This window comes from Poeciliopsis prolifica, unplaced genomic scaffold, assembly GCF_027474105.1.
Source record: "Poeciliopsis prolifica strain line A6 unplaced genomic scaffold, Auburn_PproV2 SCAFFOLD043, whole genome shotgun sequence".
Classification (NCBI taxonomy): domain Eukaryota; kingdom Metazoa; phylum Chordata; class Actinopteri; order Cyprinodontiformes; family Poeciliidae; genus Poeciliopsis; species Poeciliopsis prolifica.
The window spans coordinates 1,169,114-1,182,868 of NW_026562418.1; the positions used below are offsets into that span (position 1 = coordinate 1,169,114).

A 13,755-nucleotide genomic window follows, 5' to 3' on the forward strand; every position below is an offset into this window, starting at 1 on the left:
GCACACAGTTCGATTCAAAACTCCTCTGAAGCTGTGTTTTTCAAACTGGGGCCGCCAGGTGGCGCTGTGGGGCGCCTCAGAAAGATGGAGGGAAGACAGAAAAAAAAATCTAGAGCTTTTTTAAAATCTGTTTTCTTGTTTTTGTTTTTTTTTTTTTTTAATGAAATACAAATTAAAATAATAAATTTCAATGTTATTTCTGATTGGCTGAAATTCATCTTTGCTCCTCGAGGTACAACAGCCAGTAAGAAATGGAGAAAAAACATAAGAACTATGAGAATAAAATAAAATTTGATAATATTGCAAATAATCACATTTTCTTATAATCACGAGATTATAAGATTATGTGAAAATATATCAACTCATGACCATCTAAATCAGAAGGTATGAGGCAGCGCTTATGCTAAATGGATGTAATAACTATTGAATAGTGAATAGAAAATATTCGAAAAGTTGATGTTTCTTTACATATTTTGTAGCAAAGCGTTCCTCAACAGAGGTTAACGCTCTTTAGGGGAAAGTGGAATGGAAAAGTTTGGGGCAAAGCCAAAACACAGATTTGCAGTGAAACACTTTCCTCTGATGGGAATATGGTGGCGAGTCTCTTACCTTCCCAGTTCAGCCACCTCAGTGTACTGAGACTCAAAGTTGTCCTTCCAGCTCACTCTGAGTCCATCAGTGGACACGGCTGAAAGCAAAAGACACACACCTGCATCACACACGGCGCCCGTCACACGCCCGCCGGTCGCCGTCATCGCTTGACGCTCTTACCCAACACTCTGAGGCTCGCGGAGGACGTCACGCTGCCCAGCTCGTTGGTCGCCACGCACGTGTAAACGCCGTCGTCCTCTGAGGCGGCGCCGATTATCCGCAGCGTGGCTTCACCAGCGTCGCTAGAATGGAAAATGGATTTTTACAGCAACGCTTCCAAAGAACCGACTTCCTGCATCTGATTGAATCTGAGCCGACTGATTCGACACATTCGTACTGCTTGAACTCCACGTTTTCTCAAAATTTACAAACTTTAATGTATTTTAGGAGATATTAAGAAATGGTGAACAATCGGGGAAAATCACAAATGTTTTCTACATTTGTATTATTTTCCAAATAGTGACGTGTATTTGAAGTAAAGGGGGGTCAATACTAAAAGGCTTAAAACGATTTCTCATTTCCAGTCTAGTTCACAATAATGCAACTGTTTTTCCTTTAAGTCGTAATAAAATACTTTAAAAGACGTGAATAAGGTGTGAAGACTTGTGCGAGGCTGCGTCGTTTCCGTACTTGTAGGCGATGCTGAAGTGTCCGTTGTTGGTGAGGTTGCTCTCGTTTGGTCCTCTCCAGGCGACGGTGGCGCGGGGTCGACCGCAAACCTTACAACGTAAGGTGACGCTCTCACCGTTGTCACATGTCACGTCACTCAGAGGGACCAGAAAGTCTGGGGGGGCTGGTTTGAAAAATTAAAGCTTTAATTAATCCACAGGTTACAGCTGCCTGAATCAATTTATTCTAAACTCCGAGTCAATAGTCAATATTTACCATCGTAGATGTAGTTGGGATTTAGAAGCTGTGAACACAAACGGTGGAGTCAGACAAAGAAAGAAATCACAACTCTACACTGATTGGTCAGTGAATCAGGAAGTCACCTTTACAGAAACTTTATTGGCCATCGCATCTCTGGACTTCCTGTAACCGTTTTCCAGCTTGGTCTCCTTCTTCACCTCCTTGTCTTTCTTCTCAGACTTCTTCCGTATTCGAAGAGACGTGTGCCAAGATGAAGACTTCCTGCTGCAATGAGACAAGTGTTAAAGGTCAAGAACAAGAAGACCCCATGTTTGTTGGAAACTCAGGTACCAAATGGAGGGCTTCCCCCCAGTGTATAATAAGACTGGCAGGCTGCCAGTCTAGTTCACAAAAGTGTTGTTTCTTTTAAAAAGGATTTTTTAAACACAAGTGACAGTGATAGCGTGGAGGGAATAAGCTAGGCTTGTCAGCATCTTTTAAAGGGACTATCGTGTATTTTCTAAGTATAAAGAGGCGCTTTATAGCACTATCAACTAACCATGTTATTGTTTTAACTTCTTGAAGTTGGGCCTCTGTTTCTTTAAAAAAATTCCTGCTCTTTATGAAACTCCGCCTTCAGGAAGTCATCACAACATCACTCCTGTATTAAGGTTGTTAGTTTGAGTTTCAGTGGAGTTAAAAAAGTCAGGAAACAAAAAAGTCGATTTTTCATAATATTCTCACTTTAACACAAAAACATGGTAACACAATGTTAGCAAAAACATGGTTGTGCCGACGGACTGCCATAGCTGAGTTTAGCAAGTTTCTGGTGAAAGCTGTACCAAACGCAGTACGACTGGACCCTAAGGAATGGCGAACCAATCTCTTACTTGATTGGCCCGTCGGAGGAGTCAGGGACGATGGCGGAGGTGTGTCCCAGCACGAATCCAGGGATCCAGCCCTCGGCAGCGGGGCCCTGCTCCGTAGCCGCCCTGAACACCAGGAACATGTTCTGCTGGTTGCTGGCCAAGATCTGGACAACTTCACCCTGATTGACGCTGATCTCATCCTCCTTCACAGCCATGTAGTCCTGGGTCACCAACATGGTGGATACGCTACTGCTGCTGCTACTTTCACTCTGTGCAACAGGGAGGAGACGGGGGGTGAGAAATCACAGTGTATTTAACAAAACCAGGCTTTGCACAAGGTTTGTTGTTTTCCTGCGACTAAAAACGGTGCAGTAAGACGATTTCCTCTGCAATCGTCTTTGCAGCTCCGGGCAAAGATGAGACGAAATGCGTTAGGTTGAATGAAAGGATCTGAGTACATTTGTGGAGGAACCACAAACGTCAGAGGTTAGTTGCAGGTAAAGTCAGTGCAGTCACACACCATGAAGACAGCAGCTGGTGAGACACAGCCAAGAGGAAGGAAGGTTGTTAGTTTGAGCTTCGGTAGAGTTAAAGTCAGGAAACAAAAAGCCCAAGTGAAGAGCCTCTCATAGGAAGAGTGAGGACAAAAGCACGGAGGTTGAAACCTTTGAAGGGAATTTGTCTTGAGAAATGATCTAAAGCTACAGAGCGTGATGCTGAAGAGTGGAGAAGATTGTCAGAGATGCTTAGTGGGGAACAGATTAGTACTGCTGGCAGCAGCAGGACACGCCAGGCTTCCCTCGGCCTCTGTGTTAGTGGAATCAGCCGTGGGCCGCAGCTAGAGGTCTTACCCCGTTGCTCTGGGTGGACTGGATGGACTGCTCGCTTGCAGATGAGCATGTGCTCATGCGGTCAGCCTCTTTGCTGTGCGTGGAGTGTCTGTGGGCCTGAACCCCCGGCTGACGGGCCGGGGTCTCTGCCGCCTCTCCTGGGAAGGTGAAGGAGCCAGGCCTGCTGGCTGGAGAGGCCGGCATAGAGCACCAAAATCCAGGTCCAGTCTTCTGCCCTGGGCTGGGAGGGGGAGGAGGAAGAGCGTCCTTTCCAAAGGTGGGTGCGGCCAGAGTTGGGGCGATTGGCGACACGGCTCCGGGCCGTGGTTTGGAGGTTGGCGTGGAGGGCAGAGGCCCCACTGTGGCACGAGGAATAGGGGTTACAGGGTTGGCGGGTGTGAGGGTCTGCGTGTGTGTCTGGTCCTCTGCAGTCTGTGAGGGACGCTTGCCCTGCGGACTGCCCCCTGGAGGAAGCGGGGTAGCAGGGACGGGACGAGGGGACAAACCTGGATCACAACCGAGCAAAACTCACACCTCAGTCACAACCTTCAATGTGCCATGAAAACAAAGCTGGCCGAGCAAAAGGGGCGACGTTCCGTACCTAACATCTTGTTGGGGCCCTCCACGTCGGCCCCGGCGAGGTGACGGAGGGGCTGGGGTAGACGAGAAGGTTGGGGGATCTTGGAGGGCCGCCGGGAGACGCTCTGCGGTCCTGGTGGGGCGGAGCTGGGCTGAGAGATCCCGACTCCAGGTGACACAGCACCAACACCTCCGCCCTGAGCTCCCACGCCGGCCCCGACGTGATTCCTCTGATACTCTATTGGCGAAGTCAGAGCTGTGAGACGGTACAAGAAAGACAGCCATGTACAAAAACAGCTCCGCCACCAAACACCAGGTTCTGTGCGTCTGTCCGAAGGCTCACCATTGAGGAAATTGCGTTGGCTCTCCAGTATCTGGCTGATCTGAAGGGTCCAGACTTCACACACCCCCGGATGGGAGGAGTGAAGCACGAAGGACTCCAGCGTCCCGTTGGTTGACCGAGAAGTGAGAATAAACTTACAGGGATCGCCTTCCACGCTCTCCTCCAGACCCAAACAGCTGACCTGGATTGCCAAAAGGGTCAGGGACTCAACATCCGTGTCACAACAAATCATTCAGCCAACTTTGTACTGTTCTCACCTTGATGCTGTGTTTATAGAGGAAGCCTGGCAGAGAGAAACCTTTCTTTTTGTCCAGAGGCTCGCTGAAGATAACCAGCTGCTCGAACAGGAACACCCTCCTCTCCTTCATCCTGCCGTGCGGGCCGCCGTCTGGGTCGGACACCATGAACGTGTCCTGCAGCAACAAGCGACCCTGAGCTACAATCTTCCCCTGGAGACGGAGAAACAGGAAAAGTCTTTTATTAGAAGCATTTCACAACACAGAATTCAGTATAAATCAATTAAGCCACTGTCCTATTGAGCTTTTTCACATTTTGCCAAACTCAAACTTTATTGCAATGTTATGTGATAAACCCACACAAAAGCAGTGAATTAGGGATGCCAGGAATCAATTAATCAATAATTAATTGATAAATGGCCATTGTCTTTACAATCAGGATTGTTAAGAAGGGCTAAATGTTTGGGGAAAATGCTCAATAAAAAAAAATTCCTAATTAAATTTTAACATAATTTGTATGAAATTCTGACTCAATAAGTAGAATATTGAGATTTTATCACATTAATAATCTCTGACATATTCATAAAATATAACAAAACAAGAACCTCTTAACTTGCTAAAGAGAAAAATAAAAGACGATGGATTGTTTCTCTCTCCAGGTCTTTTATGCCCCCGCCATCTTTGTTTCTGTATCAACCGGCAACATTCAAGATGGCGCCCTTTGCTGGATGGCGGTCAAACTACAATACTGAATAAGAAGCTCTAAGCCCACATTGTATCGATTGGAACTAATTTCAACCTATTAAACCATTAATTGTTAATTAATCGTAAGTCAAATAATTGTTTGTATCCATATAATGAAAAATTGTGAAGAGAAAAGAAAACAATACAGGGTTTTTAAGGACTTAATCTAGTAAAACTAGTGTACATTCACATTCAACCCTCTTCCACAGATTTTTTTTTGTGTGCACATGTGCTAGAAATTGTTTCCTATTCCCACTTTATGCTGGTCTCTTACATAACATTGCAATAAAATATACTGAGGTTTGTGGAAAAAGCCCAAAAGAAACTTTTGGGAGGCAATGTTGTGTAATAAAATTTTTCCTACATCAAATCCTTGAAGGCGACCAACATTCATCATGTCGTTGCACCTTTTTGGCACGATGCACATGACCTCCACTGCTTTCTGTAAGAGACGGAAATGAAAAATGTTTTTAGAAAAGCAAAGATTGTCTTTTAAATGAAGTGTTCAAGCAGAAGCTTTCAGTCACTTGCCTCTAAATCTGGACTCTCCAGTCCAGCCTTTTTAGAGTGCTTGAGGAAATCCTAAATCAGCCAAAGCAAACATGTCACGGCAAAAGACAAAAACATTGGTAATGTTTGACTTTGAAAAATACAATCAGAGAAGTCAGAGATGAAAGCGTTTTTAAATTAATCTAAGCCGAGTAGAGGGTTCGGCGCCCTCTGCTGGGTCAGTAAGGACTAACCTTGAGCAGCAGCTGGTATTTCATGATCCTTTGAACAGGTTTAATGAGCAGGTCTGTGATCTGCAGCCGGTGCCCCAACCTCTGCTTCAGATCCTGCATTAACAAAAACAAATAAAACTGAGTTCTCAGAGTTTGAAAGCTGTCTACAGCTGATTCCTCTCCAGCTAAATCGCTGTTTACCTCGAAGTAGGTGTCGATGTACTCTGACACGATGTGCTCCGACTTGGGCTTGTTCTGACAGTACACTACGTACATGTTTAACCTGCGCTCCTGTGAGAACACCAAGCAGAAGACTTCAGACTTCCACAAACACAAAGTTTAAATCTAGAAAACATGCAGAAATGACAAACCTGTTTGAGAAACAGCAGTCCCAGCCTGTCAGGGTCTTCTAAGCATTTCTCCAACTCCCTGAGGAAGAAACTGAGGGAGAGGGAAAGAGAAACATTTAGTTATTTAGATGGCGACTGAACAGAAGGAAATCTGGATTCCAGCGTTTGACGTACTCTTTGTGCCAGTCGTAGATTTGATGGATATTTCCAAACACGATTTTATCCTTCCCCCTCATATCGTCGGGAACGCCCTCCTCCTTCATCCTGCTCATGTAGCCCTTATTTATGGAGACAAAAGACAAAAATATAAGCTTGAATATGTGGCATAAAGGAAAACAAAGAAACGTAGCGCGCTCACCTCGACAACGAGACCCAGATCCCGGACGTAATCTCGCTCGGTTTCTACCAGCTCCAGCAGAACGTAGCTAAAACGACAACAAGATGATTCAGCTGAAGAGAGAAATGGGAGTTTGTTTGTGTTAGACAGCAGCACACTTACTGTCTTTTCTTAACGATGCTGGCCCTGCGTTCATCCATCTCTTCCCCAGGCGAGGAGGAGGACAGGAGGGAGTTATCGGAGGGGTTGAAGGAGGGGGAGCTGCTGTCGCCCTGCTCTACAGACAGAGAGCTGGGTCTGTCCTCCAGAGCCTGCGTCCGCACGCAACAACGGGGGCAAAAGAGAAAAAAAAACACGTTAGCTGGAGTCATTTCAACTGATTATAGTTCTACATACATTTATTTTAATAAATAAATGTAATAAATAATACATGAATTATTATGTATTTTAAGCATTTTATGTATTTTAATAATTTATTAAATTATTATTTAATAAATAATACATTTATTTTGCAGGATTTTTCAAACGAGGATCACTGATGTTAATCAAGTTCATTTTATAGCAGCTGTTGATGAAGATGTGGGGGAAAATAATAGGGATGCACAAGGTTGCACACCAAGACCGGGATCGGCAGATGTTTTTAACAGATCGGTATCTAATAAATAGAATTGATTTGATGTTAACAAGCAATATTTATCTCCATCTTGTTTCTGGAGGACAAGTTTGGTCATGTGGTATTTGGTCATGTCAAAGGTCAAAGGTTTAGCGATATATATATATATATACAGCTGCTATGTATGTATATATGTATATATATATATATGTGGGTGTGTAATATTATATGTGTAATATTGGTTTTCAGCCATAATAGCAATATTAGTGTTGGATACTGACTGGCCAAAGTGTTCATATCAGTTCACCCCTGGTGAAAAGACTTGTAATGAACGAGTTTCATTGTGATGACATAAAACTAAAAAGTTGAAAAGTCCAGAAGAAACAGAGAGACAGAAATAGATAGAAAGATACCGAGAGAGAGACAGAAAGGACTAGAAATAGATCAATCAAACTGTTTCTATCACTTTTGTTTTATGGAAATTATCATCAAAAACAGGGCAGGCCATTTTTATTGTACAAATTTATCCACACTGAATAAATGAGAGACAGGTTTTCACATTTGTAAATTTTCAGTGTGAGATTATTGCTTTTCAGATATCTGTATGAAGGATGTCCATAACTGTGGAGAACGCTGCGCCTAAACTCATGATCACGAAGCCGATTTTGTGAACGTCGGCACGCGCACACACACACGGTGTGTGTTGGTTTCCTACCATCTTGCTTTTGACCAACTCCTCGATGGCGCTCACCAACTCGGCGGCACTGGGCGTCTCCGAACTGGACGGACGGACGGATAGACGGGAAGACGTCTGAGCAGCCACAGAGAGGGGAGGCAAGCAGAACAGCCGTGAGAACATGGCAGCCGGTGTGCTCGGGTTTGTTCAGTAGCTCTTGGTTTTAATTTTAATTCTCAATTTAGAGAAATCCATTAATGGACAGCAAAGAAAATGCCCTCTCTCTAGAGGTTAAAGGTCAGCTTTTAATGACTTGAATGCATATTAGTTGTCTTTTGTGAATGCTTCCCCCCCCCCCACCAAGTTTAGTTTAAAAAAAAAATTCAGTGATATAATCTGAGGAGGTTCCTCTAATTGGTGAAACTCCAAGTTTCCGAGGAGTTACATTTAAAACTAAAGTAAAATATAAAACAACAAAAAAAAAACTCAAAACAATAAAAAACAAAGGAAACTTATGTGAAATTCAGAAAACTATAAATGGAGAGGGGAAAACATGAGGCGGAAGGATAAAAGAAATGTGGGGGAAAAAATCATTCAAGGTTTGATAGAAAGAATGTGGGGGGAGAAAAAAAAGTGCAATCTGAATGGAAAGAGAAGTTTTCTGTCGTGTTCCTGGTATGGAGGAGAAAATGCCATCAGCGAGGATGAAAGAGGTTTCATGGATGTGTTTGTGCAGATATAGTTCAGGAGACTCTCACCCTTTCTGTGCTTTGCGCCCTTCTGGCCTCGCCAGCATTTAGAGGTGCCAATTACTTGCATGGGTAATGAGGTAACGCACATAAGGTTAAGAAGAGGGGGAATGAGGACGAGCGGGGGAGGGGGAGGGGGCACGGAGGGGAAGCTGTGATTGGTCGGGTGGGATGACAGGAGGTGGGACCAGGAAGGGGTTTGAATCTTCATTTCAGCGTGGCTTTTATTCAGATTGTGAGAGAGGAGGCTGACGGGGGGAACCTGACCCGCTCTCTTACGAGCCGCTCGTTCCTTCCTTAGCGTCTGTCGTCCCTTGCTGTGGCTTCTTAAAGCATGCACAAATACGCTGCATTCAAGTGCAAGTCGAGCATTCTCAAGGCATTGTAAAGCTGGCAGAAATAAGGCAGTGCATTCCTCGACTCTCAACTGACCGCTGAAGGGGAAAGAATAAAAAAACCTCCACGCTGCCCCCTCCACTCAGAGTTAGGAGCTACATGTGTCCTCTCTCTATTTATTTACAGCTTGTCCTAACCTGCTCACCGAAGAGTTACAGTAAAAAAAAACAAAACGAAAAAAACCCCAACAACAAACAAGAAAGGAAATAAAAGAACTAAAGGAATCCAGGAATGTTATGAATTTGTTAAAATACAAAAGTTAAGCAGAGTGCGTTTAAAAAAAAAAAAAGGAAGTTAAGAAGCTTAAAGTCATTTCCCCTCAAAAAGAACAGGCTTTAGAAAAGGCATTTTAAAGTGGAAGGAGCGGGAAAAAGTAGGAATTAAAGAATCAGACTGAGGGAGGAGACAGAAGGGGAAGATCAAGGCTTTCAGATGGAGAGATATGGAAACTGAGACAAAGCAAAGACAGGACATAAATCAAGGTAATGCTACGTCATGGCAAACAGCAAACAATACAACCAGGAAACAAAACAAAAGAGAAACACAAATTAGTGTCAGAAGAGTATCTGCTTTAGTCTTTTGCTGCCTAAAATGTAACACTCTGTTTTTAAAAAAAAGACAGGGCAGAATAGGAAGAGAAAAATGCTCAGCATGACTGGGAAGGTTTCACTTATTTGCGTCAGAAAATGACATTTTAAGGGAAACGAGATAAACAAATCAGAAAGTCTTAGCGAAAGATGGACTCAGCTTAAGTTCATTTAAAAATAAATTTGTTTAAAATAATGGATCAAAAGGACAGAATAGTATAGAGTTGCATCTTGTGTAACTCTGCTTTGTCATTTTATAAACCTAAAGTTTAATATTTGCCATTTGGATTTTATGTGATAGACCAAGACAGAGCAACACTTTGGAAAGAGAAAATTCAAATAAACATGCTGATCTGGAGTGACGTAAAAACGTCACATGAAGAGAAAAATTAACTGGACATCATCCTGAAAACACCCCGACTAGGATGACATGATTCTGGCAGCATCATCATGTGGAGCAACATGGTTGGAGCCAATGACCTGAGACTGGAGCAGAATGCAAAATAATAATAATAAACGCAACCAGAGATAATATACAGTGGTTATTTGGGATTAACTCAGTTTAGCTGAACACAGATACAAGACAACTCTAACATTTCATTTGCAAAAAATAAAAAGACTTTACTGTAACGCCTCTCTTTCTGTTGGTCTGTGGCATGAAAACTCTATAAAACACCTGGCTTATTATGGTGGTAAAGTGACCAAAAAAAATTAAAGAGGGGTGAATAGTTTAGTGAGAACTAAGTTTAAACATTTTAAATATCTGTAATGTAAGAAATTTTAAACCATTTTAGGAATCAAATAGTAATTCTCATGCATTACTATCTGCATTTTTCACATGAAAACTTAAAACTGTCAACTTTCTGAGATAAAAACTAAAGGAAATAATAAAAGTAATTCTTGACATAGTCAGCATTAGCTAAATGCGGAAGTTTGCTTGTTTACATATCAGCAAACTCCTGCAGAAAACTAGCTGCACTGGATTTTATTTAGAGGCATCAGCTGAATATAAATTCCCCCTTTGGTTTTTCACATTTCTGTTTTATTGTTTTCTCCTACTTGTCAGTTTTGTGTTGGTCTATCACATGGAATCCCAACAAAACAAACATTCAAGTTGTGATTTGTTGCAGTTTCACAACGCTCTGTAAAATGCAGCTAAAGCATCACATCCTATAAAGCAGAGTTTTTCTTTACATGGGACAAGTAAGGCAATTACTTTTATGTTTCATTGCAGATAATACAAAAAGAAAAAGTGATATTCGACAGCTTTCTGGGATGACTTTCTATTTCAATCCAAAACTAAATGATGTTTAGAATCAGAACCGCTTACTGGAAATGAGCAGCTGTGCACATAATAATGCACATATGTGTCACTATTGTTTTACAAAAATCTGAAAATCCCAAACTGACATGAAGCAGGTCGTATCTTAATCCCAGCCTCCTCTCCTGGGTGATTGGGTCGAGTCTCCTTGTCCTCACCTTGTCGTCCTGCGAGTCCGGCTGCAGCAGGCTGTGCTGCTGGATGGCCATGGGCGGGGGCAGAGGAACCGAGTCGGCCCCCTCCTCTCCTTCCTCCTCTCCGCAGCTCTGCATGCCTGACGAACTGGACTTGGACAGCGTGCCGCTCGACAGGCCTTCGTTACGAACCCTCTGAGACGCACGCAAGAATGGTGGTGGTGAGATTATGTTGCCTAATATATTATATGGAAATCAAAGCGTGTGTGTGTGTCTGTGTGTGTGTGTGTGTGTGTATGTGTGTGTGTGTGTGTGTCCACCCACCTCCTCCAGAGTTTCATCCTGAGGTGTGGCGGCGCTGTCGTCAGAGTCTTTCTGCGAGCCCATCGTTATCTCGCCGCTCTTCCTCACCTCCCGGTTCTTCTTGTGCTTGCTGGCCAGCTTCTTGACGTGGCCGTCCGCCTTGCCGCTGCTGAGCCGACGCACCGGACTGGTCAGCCACTTGCGAAGCGTGTTGCCTTGGAAACGTAGTGGTTACAGCTTCAACGTTAATCTCCTCCCAGTTTTACCACGACATCAAACAACTTCTGGCAAAACATAAAATACACTCACACAACTAAGCCTGCCATGATAACAAATGTTCCTGGACAATAAACCGTCCCAGAAGTTCTCGCGATATCGATAATATTGCTTTGACAACATTTTCATGTAGTATTATGCTACTGGCAAAATAATGCAAACGATAAAGAACAGGTTAGATTCTAATGAACGTTTATCACTGGAACAGGAGGACACGTTAAATATCTAAAGATAAATAAACAAAACAACACAAACAACAACAAAATGAATTATGAAATCTCTGTACACAAAATAGATTTTCAAAAAAAGCGTCCAGTTGAGACCACAGCGCCAGACCTAAGACTTTCGTGACCAAGTTTTTGGTCAAAAGAGGAAAACAATTTATCATGCAAATGAAAATGGTGTGATTAACTGATTTATTGCTTATTGCAACAGACCTACGTACAACATGAGCTATAATCGCCACGATTGCCTACCTGGTCGTTTGGGTCCAGGTGAGCTGTGGGAGCCGATGCCGTGACCAGGCTGCAGCGTGGCTGAAGATCCTGGCATGATGGAGTCACTGCTGCACACCGACAGAGTGTCTGTGAGGGGCAGAGAAGAGGAGCTTTAGAAATGCTGTGGTATGCACATTCAAAGTATCAAATTACATTGCAACAGTACTTTGCTAAAGTATTCAAACGCCATAAAATTAGTAACCTTTATCAAGTTACCACCTTTGTAATGTGTTTTGACAAGACTTTTTTTACGAGACTGACGTGGACAAAGTGCTCCATGATTGTGGTTTGCTTTTGTCAAAGTCTGTCGCAAACATTTAGCAAAATTGAGCACGTTTTGTTAATAACAGACAAAACTTTGTAAAATTTAGTTTCAATTCAACATTTGGGGATGCTCTACAAATCTGGAACAAACCTCCAGGAAACTGTGAATGTCCTGAAACACTGACTTCCTATATTTCGAGGTTTAAAACCCACCTATTTAGAGTTACTGGGACAATTTATGGTCCACTAAGATCTCTGGTGTTAGCTTTTCGTCAAATGCCAGAAAGCTCCGCTTTGGTTCTTCCACAAGTTTTCCTCTGTCCTCTAGATTAACAAACCTTCAGTAGATCTTGCAGCTTTCTTTGCCACTCTTCAATAAAAGGTCTGTACCTCCACTTCTAAGAAAACAATTCTACCTTTTTCTAAAGAAAAATGAAGAGAGCATCGTGTTTTGGTTTATCACATAAAGATCCAAACAAAACCCACTGAAGCTTGTGTTCTGAATGGGAAAATCTTTGCGGATCAGAACTGCAGCGGTCGGATCCGAACCTTTGTGGTTGAAGATTCCCTCCATCTCCATAGACGACCTGGAGTGGGCGATGCAGAGCATGGCGCAGGGGACCAGGCCCTCCAGGGCCGGCGAGCGGTCCGTCGTCCTCACCAGGCACCAGTCGGGTTTGTCGTGGCAACGCTCCAGGACCTCGACGGTCTGACCTCGCCTCAGCGTCAGCTCGTTGCTGTTGCTGGCCATGAAGTCGTGGATCACCACGGTGAACTCGCAGCCGCCAGAGAGCTGAGGAAGAGAAAAGCCGTTCAGAGTTCTCATAGGACGACAAAGGATCAGATTCTGACTTTCTTTGTTCTGATTTTTAAAAAGTGCGGAGTTGTCACCTTGTCGCTGTCCAGCGTGTTCTGAGAGGTGCGTGACGCCAGAGAGATGGTGTCTGGTTGGCTGCTGCCTTCACCCTGACTGTCCAAGTCCTCTAAATCCCTGAACACAGAACACAGGACTGTGTCATAATACCATTGTTCTCAGGAGACAAGATGTTTCACTCTCTAACTGCCGTCGGGTTTACCTTCGCCCTTTGGGATGCTTGGCTGTGCTGGGCTTGGGGATGTGAATGGGCTCCTTCAGGGCTCCTCTCAGATGAATGGTGCGCTCCTGGATCACCTCTCTGATGTGTTTGATCCAGTCCTGTTTGTTCTCAATGTTTGATGCCTACGAAAGGGCAGGAAAGGAGGATGTTGAACGAGATCCGGCGTGAGATCTCAAAACGAAAACTAAAAACTTTGTTAATGAAATTTCACTCCGTTTCACACAAGTCTGAATGACTTCTTTTAATTTAACTTCTGGTATTTTTCAAATTTACATTTCTGAAGGCTACATTCATAAATTTCATACAGAGTGAAAGATTTCAAGTTTTTTTTT

General features: G+C 43.5%; 1 protein-coding gene across 5 annotated transcripts in view; it reads right to left on the bottom strand.

The window, feature by feature from the left end:
* Positions 1-13,755, bottom strand: part of LOC129376321 (triple functional domain protein) — a 76,989-nt gene that overhangs the window by 3,052 nt on the left and 60,182 nt on the right. For 2 of the 5 annotated variants that reach the window (XM_055055918.1, XM_055055914.1), the window contains 25 exons: positions 13,403-13,545; positions 13,218-13,317; positions 12,876-13,119; positions 12,042-12,149; positions 11,311-11,504; positions 11,011-11,181; positions 7,839-7,934; positions 6,673-6,821; positions 6,532-6,598; positions 6,348-6,451; positions 6,195-6,264; positions 6,025-6,114; positions 5,845-5,937; positions 5,633-5,683; positions 5,466-5,543; positions 4,379-4,570; positions 4,122-4,302; positions 3,801-4,034; positions 3,221-3,705; positions 2,391-2,638; positions 1,644-1,782; positions 1,537-1,564; positions 1,282-1,444; positions 772-893; positions 610-688 (listed from right to left, as the gene is read on the bottom strand). In XM_055055918.1, the coding sequence (XP_054911893.1) occupies positions 610-688; positions 772-893; positions 1,282-1,444; positions 1,537-1,564; positions 1,644-1,782; positions 2,391-2,638; positions 3,221-3,705; positions 3,801-4,034; positions 4,122-4,302; positions 4,379-4,570; positions 5,466-5,543; positions 5,633-5,683; positions 5,845-5,937; positions 6,025-6,114; positions 6,195-6,264; positions 6,348-6,451; positions 6,532-6,598; positions 6,673-6,821; positions 7,839-7,934; positions 11,011-11,181; positions 11,311-11,504; positions 12,042-12,149; positions 12,876-13,119; positions 13,218-13,317; positions 13,403-13,545 (3,629 nt within the window). Of the gene's footprint in view, positions 1-609; positions 689-771; positions 894-1,281; positions 1,445-1,536; positions 1,565-1,643; positions 1,786-2,390; positions 2,639-3,220; positions 3,706-3,800; positions 4,035-4,121; positions 4,303-4,378; positions 4,571-5,465; positions 5,544-5,632; positions 5,684-5,844; positions 5,938-6,024; positions 6,115-6,194; positions 6,265-6,347; positions 6,452-6,531; positions 6,599-6,672; positions 6,822-7,838; positions 7,935-11,010; positions 11,182-11,310; positions 11,505-12,041; positions 12,150-12,875; positions 13,120-13,217; positions 13,318-13,402; positions 13,546-13,755 lie in introns of those variants that run through there. The other 3 variants (XM_055055916.1, XM_055055913.1, XM_055055917.1) reach the window with 2 other exon arrangements.